General features: G+C 39.3%; 5 protein-coding genes across 12 annotated transcripts in view; all 5 read left to right on the top strand.

Annotated features, from left to right (window-relative positions):
- LOC125709641 (zinc finger protein 571-like) overlaps nt 1-27,117 on the top strand; it is a 58,376-nt gene that overhangs the window by 5,040 nt on the left and 26,219 nt on the right. The window lies entirely within an intron of this gene.
- On the top strand, nt 1,494-6,155 carry LOC125709643 (zinc finger protein 345-like). Its single transcript, XM_048978301.1, has 2 exons — nt 1,494-1,704; nt 3,213-6,155. Exon 2 carries the CDS (start codon nt 3,352-3,354, stop codon nt 5,497-5,499), a length of 2,148 nt encoding a protein of 715 aa, XP_048834258.1. The 5' UTR covers nt 1,494-1,704; nt 3,213-3,351; the 3' UTR covers nt 5,500-6,155.
- Nucleotides 6,153-8,117, top strand: LOC125710284 (gastrula zinc finger protein XlCGF7.1-like; the record flags this gene model as incomplete). The annotated part of the gene is given in 2 exon segments (XM_048979851.1): nt 6,153-6,762; nt 6,765-8,117. Coding segments are annotated over 2 exon segments (744 nt in total), but the record flags the coding sequence as incomplete, so codon positions are not given.
- The window catches only part of LOC125709635 (zinc finger protein ZFP2-like), a 44,399-nt gene continuing 26,843 nt past the window's right edge, over nt 9,562-27,117 (top strand). For 2 of the 8 annotated variants that reach the window (XM_048978276.1, XM_048978275.1), the window contains exons 1-3: nt 9,565-9,801; nt 13,515-14,477; nt 21,783-24,183. In XM_048978276.1, the coding sequence (XP_048834233.1) occupies nt 13,663-14,477; nt 21,783-24,183 (3,216 nt within the window). In that variant the 5' untranslated portion in view covers nt 9,565-9,801; nt 13,515-13,662. Of the gene's footprint in view, nt 9,802-13,514; nt 14,478-19,308; nt 19,428-21,782; nt 24,874-27,117 lie in introns of those variants that run through there. The other 6 variants (XM_048978280.1, XM_048978274.1, XM_048978278.1 and 3 more) reach the window with 6 other exon arrangements.
- The window catches only part of LOC125709638 (zinc finger protein 184-like), a 42,615-nt gene continuing 34,918 nt past the window's right edge, over nt 19,421-27,117 (top strand). Inside the window, exons 1-2 of the mRNA XM_048978293.1 lie at nt 19,421-19,570; nt 20,830-21,716. Of these exons, the coding sequence (XP_048834250.1) occupies nt 20,971-21,716 (746 nt within the window). The 5' untranslated portion in view covers nt 19,421-19,570; nt 20,830-20,970. The remainder of the gene's footprint in view (nt 19,571-20,829; nt 21,717-27,117) is intronic.

Below are 27,117 nucleotides of genomic sequence, written 5' to 3'. Positions count from 1 at the left end.
CAAATCCAATTGGAAACGTGACTTCTTATTCAACTGAAATACTGAAATCGCCACATTTTCAGCTGTTTTTCGGGTAGAAAACCAATCCAGTCAACCTTGGTCAAGCTAATTTCAGTGTTTCCTAACAGAGGCCTATCTGCTATGTACTATATACTATACATTTGCATGGGCCAAGATGAATAAGACCCCCCCCCCAAATCCCGGTTGAAAATGCTGCTTCTTAATCAGTTCAAATAATCAAAATGCCATGTTTCCAATGACATCACGTAGACAGATGCACTTTTTCCAATTGCCAACTTTACTCAGCTGACTGGCAGATTTTAAATTCGAGACCATTCTGCATTCTGTCATTCTGTCATTTACACATATGTTACACTGTTACTTTGTAAGCAGTCAGCAGGGTTTGCAAACTACCCCAACGCATTCAATGTAGCTAATTTTGGGTTATAATGCAAGAATACTGATTTGCCGTTAGATTACTTACATGAGCATGACAGTCTTAAGGTCTTAGTGAGTGTCAGGCCAGACCCATGAGAGTTGACAACCCTGATGTAACAAGATGCTTGTTTCTTTGTGGCTGCACACACTTCTAAGTCATTGAGCTGAGTTCTGATTTCAGTATTACAATAATTACAATTTGCCTTACATCCATCATTGGCCACGGGGATGATCAACATTTTAAGTTCTGGGTTTGTTTCCTAATCCATATTTCTTGTGCTCCCAACCCCCCCCCCCCCCACACACACACACACACACACTTTGGTATGCTTTATAATTCTCTATTTCTCACTTTCTTAACTTTCTCCAAAATCCACGAGATTAAGAATATCCACCAATTCCAGTCAAATACTTCCCCCAATGATTTGTATAAAAATGAAAACTCAAGCTAAGCAAAATAGCCCAAAATTTCATTTCCACATTTCCAAAGTCAATTTTTACCCGCTGAAGGAAATAAAAAGAAGCCGAATTGGACTGGGACCGGGGGCGGCATGGTGGTGCAGTGGTTAGCACTGTTGCTTCACACCTCTGGGACCCAGGTTCGAGTCTCCGCCTGGGTCACATGTGTGTGGAGTTTGCATGTTTTCCCCATGTTGTCGTGGGGTTTCCTCCGGGTACTCCGGTTTCCCCCCACAGTCCAAAAACATGCTGAGGCTAATTGGACTTGCTAAATTGCCCGTAGGTGTGCATGTGTGCGTGAATGGTGTGTGAGTGTGCCCTGCGATGGGCTGGCCCCCCATCCTGGGTTGTTCCCTGCCTCGTGCCCATTGCTTCCGGGATAGGCTCCGGACCCCCCGCGACCCAGTAGGATAAGCGGTTTGGAAAATGGATGGATGGATGGACTGCGACCTGCCCAATCTGGCAGCACTGCCGAGTGCCCATCAGTTAGAGCGCAGTTCATTGAAAGCTCTTAGTTCACTCTCCACGCCGCTAGGTGGCGGTAATGCACCTAGTTATCGTCTGCCCCCTCTTACCCCAAATAAACAGGAAGAAGTTGCATTCTGCGGTGTATTTTCTGCGGAAGTCTGTGGGCAGAAATGTAACAAAACCATTAATGGTAGGGATACGGGCTATTTAAATATAAAACAGAAGCTTGTTGATTTTTCTAGGACTTAAAATTAGTTTCCTCACTTACACATTTTGTCTGTATTGACATTGTTCTACTATACAGTTTTTTCGAAGGGGACCGTGTTCTTTATTCTTAAGGTAAATTTTGCATGCTTTTGTTATTAAACTCTTTTTTCCAACTGCAAATGCTACGTGAATATCTGAATGGTTAGTCTAAGGTTAAAAATGAAGCATCACTAGGAATCCACTAGGAAATGTTTGTGGCGAAGCGGACAGATTCAGCAGCATTATCAGTCTGAGGGCTTTTGCATGTATGCCATGAGTTACAGGAGATGCAAAGCCGCTGCTCCAGTATCCAGATGCGGTTTTTATTTGTAAGAACCATGCAGGGCTACGCTTCTTTTGTTAAATTGTTACGTACCACCGTTTTTTAATTATTTACATATAGTGCAGGATGCGTTATTTCCAAATTTCAGCAAATCTAAGCAAACACGTTACTGAAAATATTTAGCGTTGTTAAAATACAAAATTGAGGATATTATACATAAGAAAAACAAAACTTCAGCATCATTAAAATTTGACATAATCGTGAAGCTTTCAACATTGAAATGTTGTATTAAAAGTGTGAAAATAATTGTATTTAAAATATCTTAATATTAATTGTTATTTGAATATCCCGCCTTGACCATTTTAAAAATACTTTTAAAGTTTAGCTGTTTGTAAAAAGCTATCTTAAGGTAAATTAGTGGGACACAAAACTCAGCTTCTAGTGAGCGCAACGGAATTACCAAATGTTTAATATCCACGGTTGTCGTGTTTACTGAATAAATATGCTTTGAATCATAAATACGCGAATAAAGCTTTTTTCAATAATAGTTCATTCTAAAAAAATATGATTGAAAAGCTAGTAACATTATGCTAACAAAGAATCAGCGACTACTCCTGTTTAGTTTATTTAGAATTTGGTGATCAGTGTTGACACACAACAACGAAATGTGTCCTCTGCATTTAACCCATATGTGGCATAGCAGAGGGTAGCTAATTCAGCGACCGGGGAGCAGTGTTTGGGGGCGGTACCTTGCTCAGGGTACCTCAGTGGTGCCTTGCTGGTCAGGGAGTCAAACCTGCAATCTTTCAATTATAAGTGCGCTTCCCTAACCATCAAGCCACCACTGCCCATTTAATTTTAATATTAAAATTGGATTCAGTCATTCAATATATATAACGTTTTTCTACAATATTTTAATAGTAATTCGCATATTTACAACCTATAATAAATGCAATTTGAATACCTCCAATGTGATACATGAATAATTATGTCACTTTTTAATGCAGCTAATGTTCACAAGAAAGATTATCACGAGGTCCCTTTTTTAATGATAGGGATATACTGGAGTATTCTGAGATTATTAAATGGATATGACTGAATAGTCTTTTTTCTTCTTGGTCTTCACTAGTAATAAACTGTTAATATTCTTCAAGTAACTCATTATATTAACCAAAAAATGAATAATAATGATGAAAAAGCTAACCTTTTTCTGATTCAGCATAGGCTTCAGTGGCAGGGACTTGAACACTGCTGTGTGGGTTGATGAGTCTCTGGTGAGTGTGGGGCTCAATGTAAAATGAATCCTCCTCCATCACAGGTGAATCAGTGTATATTCACAGCAGCTCACAGAGACGATCACAAGCAAAACAACGCACAAGGAAGAGGAGCTCGGAGAACAGCGTAGTGAGGGACTGAGCATGTTACACTTGATGCCCTGGCCTGCGAAGTGAGGAATCATGGCCTTGTGTGTTAAAAATGAATCTGATCTGGGCTGCACCCATACAGGGGATGTTGCTGCTATGCAGAATCCCGGGACTGAGAAGATGGGATTGGGAGTTTGCCTGGAGTATCATCAAAGAGAGAAAGGGACTGGTCCAGATTCAGTTTGTTCATCACAGTACAATGACTCTCAGTGCACTAATGGGGTTGAAATTACAATCCACCAAATAAAGTCTGAATCAAGTGGAGATATAGTACTTTCTGATGAATTTGTGGAGGAAAAATCAGACACACAACTAGAATGGGATTGTAAAGAGAGATTAAAAAGAGCTCATCAAGAGGAGCAGCCCATTCCTTCATCTCAGAGGAATGGAATTGATTTGAGCAATGGAGGACTTTTGACTACAAGGACAGACAGTAACCCTTATTCAGGTGAACAAACACATGGTTGCAAGGAATGTGGAAAGATATTTCCCAATGTAGCTGCCTTAACAAGACACATGAAAATGCATTTGACTGAAAAAAAATATATTTGTGAACAGTGTGGAAAAGGTTTCACCCGTTCAGAGTATTTGAAGAAACACCTGAGAGTTCACACGGGTGAAAAGCCCCATGTATGTTCGGAATGCGGACAGAGGTTTACTGCATCAGATTCTTTAAAAGTGCACATGAGGTTTCATTCTGGTGAAAAACCATATCAGTGCACCGAATGTGGAATGAGGTTTTTTACCCGAGCAACCTACAAGAACCACATTTTAAACCATTCTGGAGAAAGACCAAGTGTCTGTGGTCAGTGCGGAAAGGGTTTCAAGGATGCAATCTATTTACGAAGACATTGTGAAATTCATTTAGCTGAAAAACCATACAGTTGCACTGAATGTGGAAAGGGTTTTACTTGTTTATTTCGCTTAACTAGACACAAGAGAGTTCACTCTGGGGAAAAACCGTACAGCTGTACTGAATGTGGAAGGAGTTTTACTCAGACAGCAAACTTAAATATGCATATGAGAATTCATTCTGGTGAGAAGCCATATAGTTGCACAATGTGTGAGAAAAGTTTCACACAAAGAAGCGGATTAACAGTACATATGAGAACTCATTCAGAAGAAAAACCAAGCAAGTGTGACCATTGTGGGAAAAATTTCAAGTGTACATATTACTTAAAAAAACACCTTAAAGTTCATTCTGGTGAAAAATCACAAGGCAGGTTAAGTGTTAAAACTGAATCTGATTCGGATTGTGCCAACACAGCATGTACAACCATCATACAGAATGCAGATACTGATGATGTTTCTCTGAATGGAAGACGAATCAAATCTGAGCATATTGATCCAGGTTATTTTCAGGTGGCAGAAGAGCCCAATGCACAGTGTGTCGATAGTGAGAAATTTACTGAAGCCAAATTTAAATCAAGAGGGCGTCTAGCAATTTTCAAGCACATAGAAAATACAGATGCAATGCAGAATCACAATATTGTCAAAGTGGGATTAGAAGAATGTCTGACATCTGAGCAAATTAAAACTGAAACGATTGATCCAAGCTATCATCAGTTTGCTGATTGTGACAGAACAGGTGTGAAGTGTGAACTTAATGATGGCTTAACAGATTTAATTGATTTTGCAACTAATTCTAAGACTGAGGTGTGTAATGAGGATGAGGAAGAGACATTTGAAAGGGATTTATTAACTCCAGATACCAAGCAGTTGTCATTATCCAGTAATGATCACAATAATCGAGAAAGTGATTGTATCGACTCATTTCAAATAGAACAGCACCAGCAGGATAATTCAAATATGAATAAATATGGTTGTTTGGATTGTGGAAAGAGTTTTAAAAGGCCTTATAGTTTAAAAATACACAAGAGAGTTCACTCTGGGGAAAAACCATACAGCTGTACTGAATGTGGAAAAAGTTTTACTCAGGCAGCAAATTTAAAGATACATATGAGAATTCATTCAGGTGAGAAGCCATATAGTTGCACGCTGTGTGAGAAAAGTTTTGCACAAGGAAGTGCATTAACAGTACATATGACAACTCATTCAGGAGAAAAACCGAGCAAGTGTGACCATTGTGGGAAACATTTTAAGTGTATGCCTTACTTAAAAAGACATCTTAAAGTTCATTTTGGTGAAAAATCACATGGCAGATTGTTAATGACTGATTAGACTGAATCTGATTCGGTTTGTGCAAACACAGCAAATACAACCATCATACAGAATGCTGATACTGATGAAGTCTTTCCGAATACAAAATAAATCAAAATTGAACATATTGATCCAGATTATGTTCAGATGGCAGAAGACCCCAATACGCAATGCGTTGATAGTGAGAAACTTACCAAAGCAAAATTTGAATCAAGAGGACGTCTACCAATTTTCAAGAACATGGAAAATTCAGGTGTAATGCAGAACCTCAATATTGTCAAGGTGGAATTAGAAGAATGTCTGGAATCTGAGCAAATCTAAACTGAAACAATTGATCCAGGCTGTGACCCGATGAGGCATCATGTCAATTCACAATTTGGTGATGGTGACAAAATAATGGCTGAATTTAGTGAGGGCGTAACAGATTCAAATTTTTTTGCACCTAATTCTGTGACTGGGCTGTGTAAGGAGCATGAAGAAGAGAAGTGTGAAAGGGATATAGTGTCTTCAGATCCACCGATTTTCATTTTCCAGAAATGATCAAAATAATCAAGAAAGTTACTGTGTCGACTCATTCCAAATAGAGCAGCACCAGCAGGATAATCCAAATATGAATAAGCATGGTTGTTTGGATTGTGGAAAGAGTTTTAAAAGCCCTTCTAGCTTAAAAATGCACAAAAGAACTAATTCAAGTGAAAACACACAGTTGTAATGAATGTGGGACGACCTTTGCAAATCGGACCCATTTGGCAAGAGACCAAGACACTAATTTAACGGAAAATTCATACATTTGTCACCAGTGTGGAAAGGGATTCACAACCAGATTCTACTTAAAGAAACACCAGAGGGTTCACTCAGATGAAAAGCTCCACATTTGTTCTGAGTGCGGACAGAGGTTTACTGTAGCTTATTCCTTAAAAGTTCACATGAGATTCCATTCAGGTGAAAAACCGTATCAGTGTGCTGAGTGTGACATGAGGTTTTACACCCGAGCAACTTTTAAAAACCATCTGTTAAATCATTCTGGAGAAAGGCCAAATATCTGTGGCAAATGTGGGAAGAGTTTTATGGATGCTGCATCTTTAGGACAACACTGTCACTCTGAGAGACCTTACACTTGTACTGAATGTGGAAAGAGTTTTACTCGAGCAATTCACCTAACAGTGCACAAAAGGATTCATTCTGGTGAGAAACCATACACTTGTACAGTATGTGGTAAATGTTTTAGGCAGGCAAACTGCTTAACAAATCACTTGTGGATTCATTCTGGTGACAAAACATACAGCTGACCTTTTGTGGGGAAGGTTTTACAGAAGTAAACTACTTTAAAAAATACTTGATGGTACATTCAGGTGAAAGACCCAACTGCTGTGAACATTGGAAAATATTTTTCATCTCAAACATCTCAAAGTTGACCTGAGGGAAAGATCTCATCGTTGAACTGTGTGCAGAAAGAATGTTTTTTTTACATTAGTAACATAAAAATACATGAGAGAACCCATTCACTTAGTAGTAAAAAAATACTTAAGGACTGAATTCTTGAAGAAAAAAATTAAAACATGCATTGCACGTACTGTTATGTAAATGGAGACTACAGAAATTTGTAAAACTTGAATTTAAATTATTTGAAAATTATAGAAATATTTTTGTGTACTTTATTCAAAATGTTTTCCTGTGTAAATGAAGTTCACTAGCCTTTTGTAAATAGTGATCACCTCTTACACAGATGAAGGTGTAATTAGAATTATAAAATGTTCACAAATGATAATCATGATCTTGTATATATGTTTTTTTTATATTTAGTTTTTTTCCCTTTTTTTTTTTTTTTTTTTTTTTTAGAGCGTTAATATTTTTATAAAGAACCTAAATACTTTTATATTTGCTGCTGGGTAGGTTATATTTGCATAGATTTTGTCTGTATTGTACTTTTAATGTCAACTGGTATATGTCTGGATCGGTGCCTGTCCGGCTCTGTCCCATATGTCTTTTCCCAGTTTCTCTACTGTGTTTGCCTGCTCTCTCAGCCCCCTTGTAGCTTAATGGATTCACTGTGTGCCTCAGGGTCTGCCGTTCCTCCAGTCATGAGTTTGAGATTAGCTTGAGGGGAGCCTCACCTTTTTAATATATTGGTTTTATTTCATCCTTAGCACTTAGTATTGTTTGTCTATGCCTTTGCTTTGTGTCCCTGTTCATGGTCTACCCTGCCCGTGCCTTGTGTAATCATGTTCTGCTCATATTATCCAGTACTCGTTAATTGTAATTCATTCCACCTGCTTGTTTTTCCCTAGTGCCTTAACTGATTGGTTGATTTTGGTTATGGTCCACACCTGCCCTTTGTTGACCCTTCTTAGTGTGTATATTTAAGTGCTTGCCCTCATTCTGTTCTTTAGTCAGTCATTGTAGTTGTTCTGCGTGTTTGTAGATGTGCTTTTTCCCCCCCTCCCTTTGCTTTCCTACGTATCTGTGGTTTTGTTATTCCTGGTATTGCTCCCTGTCTAGTTGTAGTTTGTTTTCTTTATAATTCATTTAGTTAGTGTTTTGTATCACCTGCTTTGGTTTTTACGCCTTACGGTCCCTTTATGTTCTGGTTTCTTCTTGACGTTCTGTTCTGTTTCTTAATAAACCCCTTTTTGGAGCCACTCTGTGGATTTTCATTCCCTTTTGACATGTCTGGCCATGACAGATATATACTATTTCATTAGGCACTCATATCACCTGAGCACACGCATTAAGCATCACCCAGTGGGTCCCTTTCAACTGTTATTTTCTCTTTGGAATCTTACAGAAATCCAGTACAGTTCGGGGATGAGAAATATAAGTATTTTTTATCAGTAATTTTACAAAGAGAGGAGATGTCACTTTTATGTTTTACTCAGTGTGTTTGTATAATTTACTTGTCATATTAATTTAATTCATAGTTTTGATCGTCAGATTTTTTAATTTTAAAACTTAACATAAACCTTAAAGCTAACCTTAATCTTAAACTTTCTTGTCAACATTCGGTATTTTACATTTTTAATCCATCTTAATTTAGTGTATTATCATTGTTAGTACTGGCATAAATTTGTTGTCATTGGGTACTGCTTTGATTTTCTGCTTAAGGTGTATTGTTATTTGTGAATAACATTTGAATTAGTGTTGGAGGTGAAAACTCAGTTTGTACATTGTAATTTGTCATTAATGTTTGGGATTGTATTCCAGTCGATAATTATGGGTTTGACTGTTTCATTTACTGTTACTCAATTATCATAAAAAGGTAAGTAAACTCGGAGATGTTTAAGCATTCTATGCAGTTTGGCCCTGCTTTGCCATTTGCAGACTGGCAAATTGGTCCAAACAGCACATAGAGGTTGTAGATGCCATTGGAAGTTCTACACCATTTTTACTCCTCATTGCTCAAGTGGCCATGTAAACTTTTGAAAACATCTTTTTTTTTTAATTCTACATTAACCTTCAGATGAAAATAATCCAGTCTTCAGAAGACGGCAATATACGATATACTGAGTGCCAAGGATATAAAAGGATATAATGATTAAAAGCACAAAATATTAGTTTTCTGTTTCCCTTTATCTTTTAATGATGGGCTGTGATGGTTTTTGCTTCTGTTCTGTTTCTCTTGTGCTGTGTTCATGTCATCCGCTGGTCTGGCGATTACATTGTAATGTAATGAACTGCTTGATAATATCAAGCATCGTTAATCCCTAAATTGTCCAATCCTAATACGGAGCCCCGTTGAGTAAGGTTTTATTGTACTTTAACGAGGAATTATCTATGTGTGTGCTACAGTGGACATGGATAAAATGAATGGATATATGAATGGATGAGTATACGTACAGAACCAGTGAATATCCAGTTAGAAAGTAGAGCCGATCGTGCGATTGATCCCCTCTCCCGTTTCACAAACCACCCCCGGTCGGCGAAAGCGAGAGGACCATGGTTTTGTGTCAGTGATGGAATTTTAATCTCGGGATAAAATAACTGAGTACCCCTGAGTTAGAGCGCAGTTCATTGTCAATTCTTATTTCACTCTCCACGCCGCTAGGGGGCGGTAATGCACATACCATTGATATCTGCGCCATCTTACCCAGAACAAAGAGGAAGAAGTTGCGTTCTGTGGTATATTGTCTGCGGAAGTCTATGGGCAGGATTACTACAAAACCATTAATGGTGGGGATACGAATGGTTCAAATGTAAAACACAAGCTTGTTGGTTTTCTGTAGCACTGAAATAGTTTGCTTACTTATATATGTGGGCTGAGTTTTTGTGGTGACATTATTCTTCTACACATTTTTTTCGAAGAGGACCGTGTTCTTTATTCTTAAGGTAAATTTTGCATGTTTTTGTTATTAAATTGTTTTCCCGACTGAAAATGCTACTTGAAATCCGAATTGTTAGTCTGGGGTTAAAAATTAAGCATCAGTCCGGGAATCCACTAGGAAATTTTTATGGTGAAGCGGACAGATTTTCAGCAGCATTATCAGTCTGAGGGCTTTTGCATTTATGCCATGAGTTACAGGAGGTGCAAAGCCGCTGGCCCAGTATCTAGATGCTGTTTTTATTTGTAAGAACCGTACAGGGCTCCACTTCGTAGAAAACTATCACGTTCCACGATATCTAAATTATTTACTACATACGGTGTAATTTGCGTAAATTTCCAAATAAGAACACAAGAAATTTACAAACGAGAGGAGGCCATCAAGCTCCTTTTGGGAGAACTTAACTAATGGCTCAGAGTTGTTAAAATCTTATCTAGCTCTGATTTAAAGGAACCCAGTGTTTTAGATTGCGCTACACTAACAGGAAGACTATTCCATACGCTAACTACACGCTGTGTGAAGAAGTGCTTCCTCAAATTTCTTTCTCCCGCTAATTTCCGCTCATGGCCACGAGTTCTAGTATTTAAACTAATATTGAAATAGCTATTTGGCTGAATAGCATCCAGACCTATTAGAATCTTACTGTACATACCTGGATCATGTCCCCCCTTAGTCTCCTTTGCTCGAGGCTAAACAGATTCAGCTCAGCTAACCTCTCCTCATAAGACACTCCTCTAAGACCAGGAGTCATTCCCGTAGCCCTACGTTGAACCTTTTCCAAGGCAGCAATGTCCTTCTTAAGGAATGGTGACTAAACCTGCACACAATATTCTAGGTGGGGTCTTACCAAGGAATTATATAATCGTAGCATAACCTCCCTTGACTTAAACTCCACAGACCTAGTGATGTAATCCAACATCCTATTGGCCTTTTTTATTGCTTCCCCACACTTATGAGAGTGGAACATGGAAGCATCAACATACACACTGAGGTCTTTCGCGTAATCAGCTACCTTTATTTCAGAGGAACCCATAAAATATCTGTACTGTATATTTCTGCTCCCTGCATGGATTACCTTACAAGGATTACCTCTATGTTAAATTAAATATGACGGGTATCAGCTCAGTCGCTAATTAAATCCAGATCCCATTGTAGCCTCTATGCTGCTAGATCAGTATCTGCTACACCACCCACCTTGGTGTCATCTGCAAATTTAACCAGTTTGCTGTATGTATTGGTATCAATATCATTAATGTAAATTAGGAACAATAGTGGTCCTAAAATTGTACCCTGAGGTACCCCACTATGAACGCAGGCCCACTGTGACATTGTGCCTCTAATAACTGCTCACTAATTTCTGTCTGTTAACCAGTTTCTGCTACAGTTCCTAAAATCCCTGAAGTTTTGAACATAAGCAAGAGCCGTTTGTGGGGGACAACACAGGCCTTCTGGAAATCTAAGTAGATCGCATTGTAGGCCTTTTTGTGATCAATTTCTGTTCTGGCTTCCTCAACTGAAGTAAATTAGTTAAACAGGATCTACTGCTCCTAAATCCATTTTGGTGATTTTTGGAATAGTAAAGTTAAAGGTTGGCTAATAATTTCCCTCATCTCTTTTAAAACTATAGATAAGATGCCATCAGGGCCGTGCGATTTATTTCTTTTGAACTTAGCTAGGCTTTGTACCACATCAGCCACAGTTTTTTATATATATATATATATATATATATATAGAGGTCATAAACTCTGTATTCGTACTAAATGGTGGTAAGTTATTTACTATATCAATTTGATTTTCAGTTATAAGGCCCTTACTATCCTGCAAATTAGTGACTTCAGCTTTAAGAGCTCTTTTGGAGTTAAAATATTAGAAGAAACTTTTATTGTCATTCTTAGCCTCCAATGCAGTCAATCTATATTCCTCTTGGAGAGTTTATTTTTTAACTCAGCCTGTAGACTTGGATACTCCTGGTTTATTTTAAAATCATTAATTATTTTCCATTTGTGGAACAGAGCACTTTTTCTCCTCACTTAATTTCCGTAGTAAACCACCTTGGTTAGAGTTTCCTAGATTTAATTCTGCTGGAAACAGGTATGAAGTCCTCTTGCACTTGCAATAATGTGCTTTTTAAAAAATCCATTTAACAGTTTTGCTATTTAACTCCATCCAGTTTACAGTATCTAGTTTCAGTCTCACTCCATTAAAGTTAACCTTCCTAACATTGTATATTTTTGTTTTGGACTTTGTTCTTCAGACACTAAAATTAACCTCAAATTTAACCACGCTGTGATCACTACCATCCAGCGGTTCTAAAACCTCTAATTTTCCAATCCTATCTTGGTTATTAGAGAAAACAAGATCAAGAAGGGCTTCTCCCCTGGTAGGGGTGTTAACAAACTGAGAAAGAAAAATGATCCTGTACTAATTCCACCATCTCAAGTTCATTTACAGAAGAGCCAGAGCCATGTCCCACTGTATCCTAGGTAAATTAAAATCACCCATAACCACCACATCATTTTTGTTACTCATAATCCTAATATCGTCAAATAACATTCTGCTTTCCTTTGCAGCTACATTAGCCTTTTTAAGTACACATGTTGCTGAAAATATTTAAGTTTTATATATACTGTCCTGAGTTTTATATTTTGACAATCAAAACTTTCACATTATCAAAATTTGACACGATCAAGACGTTTTCAACATTGAAATGCTGTGTTAAAACAATGAAAATAATTGTGTTGAAATATATACATAATAATATATATTTTATTATAATTGACATGCTGCCATATCCAGGTAACAGTTAATATAACTGTTACCTGGATATGGCGGCATGTCAATTTTAATAACACCTTTAAAGTGTAGCTATTTTTAAAGATCTGTCGACGTATAATAAGATAAATTATTGGGACAAACAACTCTGCTTCTATGAGCACAACGGAATTTCCAAATGTTTAATCCAAGGTCGTTGCGTTTACTGAGTAAAAATGCTTCAGATCATGAATGAGCAAATAAATTATAGTTCATTCTAAACATACCACTGAAAAGTTAGCAGTCCTGAATACTAACACATAATCGGTAACGACTCCTGTTTGAGATCATGTTTAGTTTATATAATCTGAATGTTGAAATTTGACTTAATCATTCAGTATATAAGGTTTATCTTCAATATTTTAATAGTAATTTGCATATTTGCAAGCTACATATAATAAAATGTAGTTGGAATGAATACCTCCAAATTGATGTATAGTTACATTTGTGTGTTCTTATGCTAAAACCCTGGGTTCCTTTAAATCAGAGCTAGATAATATTTTAACAACTCTGAGCTATTAGTTAATTTCTTCCCAAATGAGCTTGGTAGGCAGATTGGTCTCCTCTCATTTATAAATTTATGTTCTTTTAATACATTTGTTGTTCACAGGAAAGATCGCCACAAGTTCACTTTTTTAATAACAGAGATATATTTTGGTATTCTGTTGTTTTTAAATGGATATTGCTAGATTATTTCTTCACCAGTACTAAACTGCTAATATTGTTGAAGTAACTAGCTACGTTTGTCAGAATCGTGAATAATGTTCGTGAAATATTAATCGTGAAAAAGCTAGCCTTTTTCTGATTCAGCATAGGCTTCAGTAGCAGGGACTTGAACACTGCTGTGTGGGTTGATGAGTCTCTGGTGAGTGTGGGGCTCTATGTAAAATGAATCCTCCTCCATCACAGGTGAATCACAGTGTATATTCACAGCAGCTCACAGAGACGAACAACGTGCAACGTATAAACAACGTGCAAGGAAGAGGAGCTCAGAGAACAGCGTAGTGAGGGACTGAGCATGTTACTCTTGACGCCCTGGCCTGCGAAGTGAGGAATCATGGCCTTGTGTGTTAAAAATGAATCTGATCTGGGCTGCACCCATACAGGGGATGTTGCTGCTATGCAGAATCCCGGCACTGAGAAGATGGGATTGGGAGTTTGCCTGGAGTATCATCAAGCACAGAAAGGGACTGGTCCTGATTCAGTTTGTTCATCACAGTACAATGACTCTCAGTGCACTAATGGGGGTGAAATTGCAGTCGACCAAATAAAGTCTGAATCAAGTGGAGATATAGTAGTTTCCAGTGGATTTGTAGAGGAGAAATCAGAGGCACGACTAGAATTGGATTGTAAAGAGAGATCAAACGGAGCTCATCAAGAGGAGCAGCCCATTCCTTCATCTCAGAGGAAAGACATTCATACTGATTGGTTAGGCTCTTTGCAGTTTGTAACAAGTTCCACTAATGCATTTGATAAGAAACAGCACCAGCATCTTCACTTGAATGGAACTGATTTGAGCAATAGAAGGCTTTGCCGTACAAGGAGAGCCAGTAACCTTTATTCAGGTGAACAAACACATGGTTGCAAGGAATGTGGAAAGATATTTCCTAAAGTAGCTGGCTTAAAAAGACATATGAAAATGCATTCACCTGAAAAAAAAAACACTTGTGAACAGTGTGGAAAAGGTTTCATCCATCCAGTATACTTGAAGAGACACCAGAGAGTTCACACGGGTGAAAAGCCCTATGTATGTTCGGAATGCGGACAGAGGTTTACTGCATCAGATTCTTTAAAAGTGCACATGAGGTTTCATTCTGGTGAAAAACCATATCAGTGCACCGAATGTGGAATGAGGTTTTTTACCCGAGCAACCTACAAGAACCACATTTTAAACCATTCTGGAGAAAGACCAAATGTCTGTGGTCATTGCGGAAAGGGTTTTAAGGATGCAATCTATTTACGAAGACATTGTGAAATTCATTTAACTGAAAAACCGTACAATTGCAATGAATGTGGAAAGGGTTTTACTTCTTTATTTCGCTTAACTAGGCACAAGAGAGTTCACTCTGGGGAAAAACCGTACAGCTGTACTGAATGTGGAAAGAGTTTTACTCAGGCAGCAAATTTAAAGATACATATGAGAATTCATTCTGGTGAGAAGCCATATAGTTGCACGCTGTGTGAGAAAAGTTTTGCACAAGGAAGTGGATTAACAGTACATATGAGAACACATTCAGGAGAAAATCCAAGCATTTGTGAACATTGTGGGAAACATTTTAAGTGTATGTCTTACTTAAAAAAACACCTGACTCTTCATTCTGGTGAAAAATCACAAGACAGATTAACTGTTAAGACTGAATCTGATACAGATTGTGCCAACACAGCATGTACAACCATCAAACAGAATGCCGATATTGATGAAGTCAATGCAAGGCAAATTAAACCTGAGAATATTGATCCAGATTATATTCAGGTGGCAGAAGACCCCAATACACAGTGTGTTGATAGTGAGAAATTTACTGAAGCCAATCTTGAGTCAAGAGGAGGTCTAGCAATTTTCAAGCACACAGAAAATTCAAATGCAAAGCAGGATCTCCGTATTGACAAATTGGGACTAGAAGAATGTCTGGCATCTGAGCAAATTAAAACTGAATTGATTGATCCAGGCTATGATCAGGTGAGACATAATGTTGAGTCACAGTTTGCTGATTGTGAGAGAACAGGTGTGAAGGGTGAAGTTAATGATGGCTTAACAGATTTAATTGATTTTGCAACTAATTCTAAGACTGAGGTGTGTAATGAGGATGAAGAAGAGAAATTTCAAAGGGATTTATTAACTCCAGATACCAAGCAGTTGTCATTTTCCAGAAATGATCATGATAATCAAAAAAGTGATTGTGTCAACTCATTTCAAATAGAGCAGCATCAGCAGGATAATTCAGACATGAATAAATATAGTTGTTTGGATTGTGGAAAGAGTTTTAAAAGCCCTTCTCGCTTAAAAGTACACAAGAGAGTTCACTCTGGGGAAAAACCGCACATCTGTACCGAATGTGGAAAGGGTTTTACTCAGGGAATACACTTAAAAGTACACAAGAGAATTCATTCTGGTGAGAAGCCGTATAGTTGCACATTGTGTGAGAAAAGTTTCGCACAAAGAAGCGGATTAACAGTACATTTGAGAACTCATTCAGAAGACAAACCAAACAAGTGTGACCATTGTGGGAAACGTTTTAAGTGTATAACATATTTAAGAAAACATCTTAAAGTGACCTCGGGGGAAAGACCTTATTGTTGCACTGTGTGCGGAAAGAAATTTTCCACCAGTAGTAACGTAAGAAAACATGAGAGAATCCATTCAGCTGACAAAGGTGATGTAGTAAAAGCAGGGATTTGTTGAAATTTGAAGAAAAGAAAATGAACACATACACTGTTATGTAAATGGGGAACTTAAATTTAACACATTTGAAATTTTGTTCAACTGTTTTTGTGTACTTAATTCAGAATGTTTTTCTGTGTAGGGGCAGCATGGTGGTGCAGTGGTTAGCACTGTTGCCTCACACCTCTGGGACCCAGGTTCGAGTCTCCGCCTGGGTCACATGTGTGCGGAGTTTGCATGTTCTCCCCATGTTGTCGTGGGGTTTTCTCCGGGTACTCCGGTTTCCCCCCACATTCCAAAAACATGCTGAGGCTAATTGAACTTGCTAAATTGCCCGTAGATGTGCATGTGTGAGTGATTGGTGTGTGAGTGTGCCCTGCGATGGGATGGCCCCCCATCCTGGGTTGTTTCCTGCCTCATGGCCATTGCTTTCAGGATAGGCTCCGGACCCCCCGCAACCCAGTAGGATAAGCGGTTTGGAAAATGAATGAATGCATGAATGTCTTTCTGTGTAAGTGAAGTCCGCTAGCATTTTGTAAACAGCAATCGCCTCTTCCACAGATGAAGGTGGAATTAGAAATATAAAATTTTCACAAAAGATTGTCATGAACTTGTAGCGGTTTAATTTGTTAATCTGTCAATAAATACTTATTTTACCTACATACGTTGTATGATATTGTCATTAATTTTATCCTTTGGTTTTTACGTTTATATTTCTATATTTTTGTAAAGAACCTAAATGCTATTCTGTTTGCTGCTGGGTTTTTGCATGGATTTTGTCTGTATCATACAAGTAATGATGACTTATGTATTTCATTAAGCATTCATGCCACTTGAGCACACACATTGAAGAGTTTTTTTTCTCTGGAATCCTACAGATAACCAGTACAGTTCGGGAATGAGAAATATAGGTATTTTTACCAGTAATTTCACAAGGGGGAAGACTTATACATTTTGCTCAGTGCAGTTATATAATTTACGTTTGGTATTAATTTCATTCATAGTTTTGAATGTTTGATTTTTTAATTTTAAAACATATTTTCTTGTCCACATTCAATATTTTATTTTTAATCCATCTTTATTATCATTTTTGGTACTGGCTTAACTGCATTGTCATTGGGTGCTGGGGCAGGGACTTGTTACTGAGGGGGAACCTGTAGGGCGAGAACAGGAGAGTGGCGGCAGGAACAGGAACCGGAGGGACCCAAGTGGCGAGCAGGGCAAGAGGGCCCAAAGGCACCGAAGTAGTGGCCAAGAATAGTGTGCCCCAGTCTCTCTCTCTGGGAGATCAAGACTCAGCTGGCCCCCTTTCTGGATCCCTGTGTACACCAGAGGCTCTTTCAGGATGGGAGAACTGGGTAGCTTGAGTCTGGGACAGGAACTAGGAATCCTAGTGCAGAACTCAGGGCCAGACCTAGAGGGTCCCACTCTAGGTCATCCAGAGGGTCGTTCCTTGGATACCCCTCCTCGGAGCCAGCAGCAGCCCGAAAGTCAGGTTACGATGGTTGCAGCCCACCCGCAGGCAGGGGCTGCTGTCCGTAAATAGGGCACAATTGGGGTACCATGCGGAGAGCAGACCAAAAGTAAGTGAGTAAGTAGAGTTTCATTGCATTCTAAGAGGTTTGGGTGTACTGTGACAGTCACGGATCAGTCCCGGGGAGCCCTGGATGATGTCATAAAGCCCATGGCCCAGGGATGCCCCAACCGGTCTGACCCTCCTGAATACGGTGCCAGCCCAGGTTACGTGTGTCTGCATTGGTATTTTTCCGGTTTTTGGTAGCTACGCCCTCACAGCTGATTCTAACTAATCTCCTGAGTGGAGACTATTTTTGTTCACCTAATGTTCTGCTCAGAAGTGAGATCTTCCTGATTTTTCTGTAGTTTGAGTGTTTTCCTATATCTCAGTTCTACCTGATTGCCTGCCTACCCGTTTCCTGACCCTGCCTTTTGTCTTCAGACCACGAGACCGTCCAGCCCTTGTTGCCTGATTATGTCCAAAACCTGAGTCCCAAGTCCATCTCCCCCTCGTACTGTCTGACGCTCATCACCTGACACTCACACGTCACTCGACCACGACTTCGCTTGTGATATGGATCCTGCTTTGGCATTCGCTGGTGTCGACTCAGGCTGTGGATTATGGCTTTGATTGCTCCTGAATAAACTCTGCTTTTCTACCCTGTATCCACGCAAGTGACCACCTTTGTTGGTCATCATACCTGACAGTGGCATTTGTAGACAGATAAATTGATCCAAAGAGCACATGGAGAACATAGATACCATTGTGAGTTTCATACCATTTTTCCCTCCTCATTGCTCAAGAGGCCATGCAGAGTTTTCAAACATACATGTGTTACTTTTTATAACTTTATATTAAGCTTCAGATGAAAATAATCCACAGTCCTCAGAAGACAGCATTACACATAATCAGGGGCGCCTTATAGGGGAGAGGGAGGGGGGATGGGGTAAGAAGGATATCCATCCATCCGGCCATTTTCTTATAGCGCTTATCATGTTTAGGGTCACAGGGGGTCCAGAGCCTATCCCAGAGGCTACAGGCGCAAGGCAGGGAACAACCCAGGATGGGGTGCAAACCCATCACAGGGCACACACACACACACACACCTATGGGCAATTTGTTAACTGCAATCAGCATCAGCATGCTTTTGGACAATTGGACAAAACCAAACCACGCTGAGGAAACCCCACGACAGCATGGGGAGAACATGCAAACTCCACACACATGGAACCCTGGCAGAGACTCCTACCCAGGTTACAGAGGTGTGAGGCAACAGTGCAACCACTGCACCATCCTGCCACTCTATAAAGGAGATAAAGATACAAAATATCAGTTTTCTGTTTCCTTTTATCTTTTAATTATGGGCTGTAATGTGTTTGTTTCTGTTCTGTTTCTATTGTGCTGTGTGTTCATATCCTCTGGTCTGGGGATTGTATTGTAATGTGATGAATTACTATTATCTCAAGCATCGTAAATCCCTTAAATGTCCAATTGTACTATAGAGCCCCGTTTTATAAAGTTTTATTGTACTTTATTGAGGAAGTATCTATGTGTGCAATACAATGGACATGAAAAAAGGAATAGATGTATGAATGGATGAGTATACATACAGAACCAGTTTATATTCAGTTAGAGAGCAGGACAGGTCATGCGATCGATCCCCCCTCCCGCTTGGCGAAAGTGAGGGGACCATGATTTTGTGTCAGTGATGGAATTTGAATCTCGGGGTAAAATAATCGAGTACCTGAGTTAGAGCTAAATTCATTGCCAGTCCTTAGTTCACTCTCCAGATCACTGGGTGGCGGTAATGCACCTAGTTATCGTCTGCGCCCTTTTACCCAGAATGAAGAGGAAGGAGTTTGGTTCTGTGGTATATTGTCTGCGGAAATTTCTGGGCAGAATCACTACAAAACCATTAATGGTAAAGGTAGGGACGATTCAAATATAAAACACAAGCTTGTTATTTTTTATAGCTCTGAAAGTAATTGCTCACTTGCAGATTTTATCTGCATTTTTTGTGATACTTCTCCTGCGCAGTTTTTTCGAAGAGGACTCTGCTTTATTCTTAAGGTAAATTTAGCATGTTTTTCGGGAAAGTTCTTTTCCCGACTGCAAATGCTACTTGAAAATTCGAGTCTAACTCTAAGGTTAAAAATTAAGCATCACTCCGGGAATCCACTAGGAAATGTTTATGGTGAAGCGTTCAGATTTTCAACAGCATTATCAGTGTGAGGGCTTTTGCATTTATGCCATGAGTTACTTGAAGTGCAAAGCCGCTGCTCCAGTATCCAGATGCGCTTTTTATTTGTAAGAACCGTACAGGGCTACACTTCGTAGACAACTGTCACGTACCACCATTTCTAAATTATTTACATATAGTGCAGGATGCGTTATTTCCAAATTTCAGCCTTTTTAAGTAAACACGTCACTGAAAATTAACAATTTTATGTATGATGTCCTGAGTTTTATATTTTATGAAAAACGAAACTTTCGCATTATTAAAACATGACATGATCAAGAAATTTTCAGCATTGAAATGCTGTGTTAAAACAATGAAAATGATAATCGTATTAGGATATAGCCTAATATTAATTGTTACCTATATATTGCGCCTTTGCTATTTTAAAAACTGTTTCTAACGATCTGTCGGAGTTAAGTAAGATAAATTAGTGGAACAGACAACTCAGCTTCTAATGAATTTCCAAACGTTTTATATCTACGGTCGTTGGGGTTACTGAGTAAAAATGCTTCGCATCATAAATGAGCGAATATTCCTTTTTTCCCCAGTTAGACTTCATTGTAAAACACGACGATTCGAAAGTATAGTAACTCGCAATACTAACAAAAAATCGATAACGACTCCTGTTTGAGACCGTGTTTAGTTTATATAATGTGAATGTTAAAACTGGATTCAGTCATTCAGTATATATAACGTTTTTCTTTAATATTTTAATAATAATTCACATATTTGCAAGCTAGATATAACAAAATGGAGTTGGAAATAGTTACATTTGTGTGACTTTTAATGCAGCTAATGTTCACAGGAAAGATCGCCCCAAGTTTACTTTTTTAATAACAGGGATATATTTTGGTATTCTGTTGTTTTAAAATGGATATTGCTAGATTATTTCTTCTTCACCAGTACTAAACTGCTAATATTGTTCAAGCAATTAATTACGTTTGTCAAAACTGTGAATAATGATGAAAAAGCTAACCTTTTTCTGATTCAGCATAGGCTTCAGTAGCAGGGGCTTGAACTCTGCTGTGTGGGTTGATGAGTCTCTGGTGAGTGTGGGGCTCTATGTAAAATGAATCCTCCTCCATCACAGGTGAATCACAGTGTATATTCACAGCAGCTCACAGAGACGATCACAAACAAAACAACGTACAAGGAAGAAGAGCTCGGAGAACAGCGTAGTGAGGGACTGAGCATGTTACACTTGACGCCCTGGCCTGTGAAGTGAGGAATCATGGCCTTGTGTGTTAAAAATGAATTTGATCTGGGCTGCACCCATACAGGGGATGTTGCTGCTATGCAGAATCCCGGCACTGAGAAGATGGGATTGGGAGTTTGCCTGGAGTATCATCAAAGAGAGAAAGGGACTGGTCCAGATTCAGTTTGTTCATCACAGTACAATGACTCTCAGTGCACTAATGGGGGTGAAATTACAGTCGACCAAATAAAGTCTGAATCAAGTGGAGATATAGTAGTTTCCAGTGGATTTATAGAGGAGAAATCAGAGGCACGACTAGAATGGGATTGTAAAGAGAGATCAAACGGAGCTCATCAAGAGGAGCAGCCCATTCCTTCATCTCAGAGGAAAGACATTCATACTGATTGGTTAGGCTCTTTGCAGTTTGTAAGAAGTTCCAATAATGCATTTGATAAGAAACAGCACCAGCATCTTCACTTGAATGGAATTGATTTGAGCAATGGAGGACTTTTGACAAGGACAGACAGGAACCCTTATTCAGATGAACAAACACATGGTTGCAAGGAATGTGGAAAGATATTTCCCAATGTAGCTGCCTTAACAAGACACATGAAAATGCACTCAGCTGAAAAAAAATATATTTGTGAACAGTGTGGAAAAGGTTTCACCCGTTCAGAGTATTTGAAGAAACACCAGAGAGTTCACACGGGTGAAAAGCCCCATGTATGTTCGGAATGCGGACAGAGGTTTACTGCAGCAGATTCTTTAAAAGTGCACATGAGGTTTCATTCTGGTGAAAAACCATATCAGTGCACCGAATGTGGAATTAGATTTTTTACCCGAGCAACCTACAAGAACCACATTTTAAACCATTCTGGAGAAAGACCAAATGTCTGTGGTCAGTGTGGAAAAAGTTTCAAGGATGCAATCTATTTACGAAGACATTGTGAAATTCATTTAGCTGAAAAACCATACAGTTGCACTGAATGTGGAAAGGGTTTTACTTGTTTATTTCGCTTAACTAGGCACAAGAGAGTTCACTCTGGGGAAAAACCGTACAGCTGTACTGAATGTGGAAAGAGTTTTACTCAGGCAGCACACTTAAACATACACATGAGAATTCATTCTGGTGAGAAGCCATATAGTTGCACGCTGTGTGAGAAAAGTTTTGCACAAGGAAGCGGATTAACAGTACATATGAGAACTCATTCAGGAGAAAAATCAAGCATTTGTGACTATTGTGGGAAAAATTTTAAGTGTATCTATTACTTAAAAAAACACCTGAAAATTCATTCTGGTGAAAAATCACAAGACAGATTAACTGTTGAGACTAAATCTGATTTGGATTGTGCCAACACAGCATGTACAACCATCATACAGAATGCTGATACTGATGAAGTCTATCCGAATGCAAGACAAATCAAATTTGAGCATATTGATCCAGATTATATTCTGGTGGCAGAAGACCCCAATACACAGTGTGTCGATAGTGAGAAATTTGCCAAATCCAAACCTGAGTCAAGAGGACGTCTAGCAATTTTCAAGCACACAGAAAATTCAAATGCAATGCAGGATCTCCGTATTGTCAAATTGGGACTAGAAGAATGTCTGGCATCTGAGCAAATTAAAACTGAATTGATTGATCCAGGCTATGATCAGTTGAGACATAATGTTGAGTCAAAGTTTGCTGATTGTGACAGAACAGGTGTGAAGTGTGAAGTTAATGATGGCTTAACAGATTTAATTGATTTTGCAACTAATTCTAAGACTGAGGTGTGTAATGAGGATGAAGAAGAGAAATTTCAAAGGGATTTATTAACTCCAGATACCAAGCAGTTGTCATTATCCAGTAATGATCACAATAATCGAGAAAGTGATTGTATGGACTCATTTCAAATAGAGCAGCATCAGCAGGATAATTCAAACATGAATAAATATGGTTGTTTGGATTGTGGAAAGCATTTTAAAAACCCTTCTCGCTTAAAAGTACACAAGAGAGTTCACTCTGGGGAAAAACCGTACATCTGTACCGAATGTGGAAAGGGTTTTACTCAGGGAATACACTTAAAAATACACATGAGAATTCATTCTGGTGAGAAGCCGTATAGTTGCACATTGTGTGAGAAAAGTTTTGCACAAGGAAGCGGATTAACAGTACATATGAGAACTCATTCAGAAGAAAAACCAAACAAGTGTGACCATTGCGAGAAATATTTTAAGTGTATAACATATTTAAGAAGACACCTTAAAGTTCATTTTCGTGAAAAATCTGATTCGGATTGTGCCAACACAGCAAATACAACCATCATACAGAATGCTGATACTGATGAAGTCTTTCCAAATGCAAGACAAATCAAATCTGAACATATCGATCCAGGTTATTTTCAGGTGGCAGAAGAGCCCAATGCACAGTGTGTCGATAGTGAGAAATTTACTGAAGCCAAATTTAAATCAAGAGGACGTCTAGCAATTTTCAAGCACATAGAAAATACAGATGCAATGCAGAATCACAATATTGTCAAAGTGGGATTAGAAGAATGTTTGGCATCTGAGCAAATTAAAACTGAAACCATTGATCCAGGATATCGGGTAAGGCATAAGGTTGAGTCACATGGTGAGAAAACAGGTGTGAAGCGTGAACTTAGCAACAGCGTAACAGGTTTCATTGAGATTGCAGCTAATTCTAAGATTCAGCTGTCTAAAGAGGATGAAGAAGAGAGCTTTGAAATGGATTTATTAACTCCAGATACCAAGCAGTTGTCATTTTCCAAAAATGATCACAATAATCAAGAAAGTGATTTTGTCGACTCACTCCAAATAGAGCAGCACCAGCAGGATAATTCAAATATGAATAAGCATGGTAGTTTGGATTATGGAAAGAGTTTGAAAAGCCTTTCTACCTTAAAAGTTCACAAAAGCACTTCTTCAAGTGAAAAAATGCGCAGTTGTAATGAATGTGGGAAGACCTTTGCAAATCGGACTCATTTCGCAAGACACAAAGAGACTCATTTAACGGAAAAAACATACATTTGTGACCAGTGTGGAAAAGGATTCACAACCAGATTCTACTTAAAGAAACACCAGAGGGTTCACTCAGGTGAAAAGCCCCACATTTGTTCTGAGTGCGGACAGAGGTTTACTGTAGCTTATTCCTTAAAAGTTCACATGAGATTCCATTCCGGCGAAAAACCATATCAGTGTGTTGAGTGTGACATGAGGTTTTACACCCGACCAACTTTTAAAAAACACCTTTTAAAGCATTCTGGAGAAAGGCCAAGTATCTGTGGCAAATGTGGGAAGAGTTTTAAGGACGCTGCATCCTTAGGACGACATTGTCACTCTGAGAGACCTTACACTTGTACTGAATGTGGAAAGAGTTTTACTCGAGCAATTCACCTAACAGTGCACAAAAGGATTCATTCTGGTGAGAAACCGTACACTTGTACAGTATGTGGAAAGAGTTTTTCTGACATTAGTAACTTAAAAAAACATGTGAAAAGATGTTTTACCGATGTATCATATTTAAGAAGACATCTTAAAGTGACCTCGGGGGAAAGACATCATTGTTGCACTGTGTGCGGAAAGAAATTTTCCAATATTAGTAACTTAAAAAAACATGAGAGAATCCATTCAGTTGACAAAGGTGATATAGTAAAAACTGTGATTTGTTGAAGAAAAGAAAATGAACACATGCATCGCACATACTGTTGTGTAAATGGAGAACTTAAATTGAACACATTTGAAATTTGTTCAACTGTTTTTGTGTACTTTATTCAGAATGTCTTTCTGTGTAAGTGAAGTCCACTAGCATTTTGTAAATAGCTATCACCTCTTCCACAGATGAAGGTGGAATTAGAAATATAAAATTTTCACAAAAGATTGTCATGAACTTGTAGCGGTTTAATTTGTTAATCTGTCAATAAATACTTATTTTACCTACACATGTTTTATAATATTGTCATTAATTTTATCCTTCGGTTTTTAAGTTTATATGTCTTTATATTTTTGTAAAGAACCTAAATGCTATTCTGTTTGCTGCTGGGTTTTTGCATGGATTTTGTCTGTATCATACAAGTAATGATGACTTATGTATTTCATTAAGCATTCATGCCACTTGAGCACACACATTGAAGAGTTTTTTTTCTCTGGAATCCTACAGATAACCAGTACAGTTCGGGAATGAGAAATATAGGTATTTTTACCAGTAATTTCACAAGGGGGGAGACTTATATGTTTCGCTCAGCGCAGTTATATAATTTACGTTTGGTATTAATTTCATTCATAGTTTTGAATGTTTGATTTTTTAATTTTAAAACATATTTTCTTGTCCACATTCAATATTTTATTTTTAATCCATCTTTAGTGTATTATCATTTTTGGTACTGGCTTAACTGCATTGTCATTGGGTGCTGGGGCAGGGACTTGTTACTGAGGGGGAACCTGTAGGGCTAGAACAGGAGTGGCGGCAGGAACAGGAACCAGAGGGACCCGAGTGGCGAGCAGGGCAAGAGGGCCCAAAGGCACCGAAGTAGTGGCCAAGGATAGTGTGCCCCAGTCTCTCTCTCTGGGAGATCGAGACTCAGCTGGCCCCCTTTCTGGATCCCTGTGTACACCAGAGGCTCTTTCAGGATGGGAGAACTGGGTAGCTTGAGTCTGGGGCAGGAACTGGGAATCTTAGTGCAGAACTCAGGGCCAGACCTAGACGTTCCCACTCTAGGTCATCCAGAGGGTCGTTCCCTGTATACCCCTCCTTGGAGCTAGCAGCAACCCGGAAGTCAGGTTGCGATGGTTGCAGCCCGCCCGCAGGCAGGGGCTGCCGTCTGTAAATAGGGCACAACCTGGGCATCAGGCGGAGAGCAGACCAGAACCAGAGCTTTCGAGAACCAGCAAAGCAGGGCACTTGTGGGAAGACGGAGGTCATAGCGAAGCCAAGACTTCACAGAACTGCAGAGGCCTCATCAGGGTTGGTAGGCCTGGACAGGCACACCTCTGGGGACAGGCGGACATCCGACACCTCAGGAAGCAGGTGGCGTTCAGGCTTCTTGGGCGACGGGTCATGCATGACAGGAATCTCTGTAGACGGAGGGAACTCTAACATCTTAGAGAACAGGAGGAGTTCAGGTACCTCGGGAAATGGGCTAAGCACGACAGGAGTCTTTGGAGGCAGGTGGAGCTCTGGGATTGGGTGGAACTCCACTCCTCCTGGGGACAGGAGGAAGAACCCCTGGATCATCCTGCATCCGCCAGTACAGATCCTGGAGAGTGAAGTCCAACTTTGCCAGGGTCTGTGTTGATGAAACTGAAGAGTGAGCCATCGTTCGAGGTACACCGCGGTCCTCGAGTTCTGGTCTCGGGTTGACGTCTCTCCAGTATAAACAGGGATTACACAACACATTGTTCTTTGGGATCATTCACGGAATGAAAGGACTGTCGAACGGCAAGAGAGCTGGGGAGCTGACATGGCTTTGTCAGTTTGTCAGGTCATTCTGTCATGTCACGGTGAAAGGGAGGCAAAGACAGGCATGGGAAAAATCAAAAGGGGCTTTATTCAACTAAATCAACAAGCAAGGCGAAAGGAAAGGGACCACGGGGGGTCAAAATGGGGTAGAAACAATTAGTCCAGAACTCAGGGTAAACTAGGGAGCACACACAGGTGGCAAAGTTGACCAGACTTGGGAGCTCAAGACAGGGAGGCACTATGTACATCACTGACAAGGGAGCAGACGAGAGGCACCTGGGGTGATCCACACAAAGGTTATACCGAGAGGAAGAGTTAAACGAATAACAGGTGTGACTTGTTAGAACCACATAATGGAGAGAACAAAGGGAGAGGAATGCGGGGCATGACAGCTGGGTTGATGTTTTGCCTTAGGTGTCTTATCTGTGAATGACATTTGATCTAGTGTTGAAAGTGAAAACCTGAATTAGTGAACTGTAAATGTATCATTAAAGTTTGGGACTGTATTCCAGTCGATAGCCATGTGTTTGTTTCATTTTCTGTTAATCAGTTAGCTTGAAAAGGTAAGTAAGCTCTAAGGCAGGGGTGGCCAATCTTATCCACAAAGGGCCGGTGTGTATGGACGTTTTTGGGATAACCTATAGGTCAGCTGTTCAAACCCAGGTGTGAGGACTCTTCAGCCAATCACTCCTCTAATTAGTTATCTAATTCGGGAGTTGCGGCGA

This window comes from Brienomyrus brachyistius, chromosome 16 (assembly GCF_023856365.1).
Source record: "Brienomyrus brachyistius isolate T26 chromosome 16, BBRACH_0.4, whole genome shotgun sequence".
NCBI lineage: Eukaryota > Metazoa > Chordata > Actinopteri > Osteoglossiformes > Mormyridae > Brienomyrus > Brienomyrus brachyistius.
The sequence above is the reverse complement of the archived record's forward strand: the minus strand, read 5'-3'. Positions and strand labels throughout refer to the sequence as shown.

Coding starts and splice junctions, on each gene's coding strand:
- LOC125709643 (XM_048978301.1), top strand. CDS start 3,352: ATGGCCTTGTGTGTTAAAAATGAATCTGATCTGGGCTGCACCCATACA.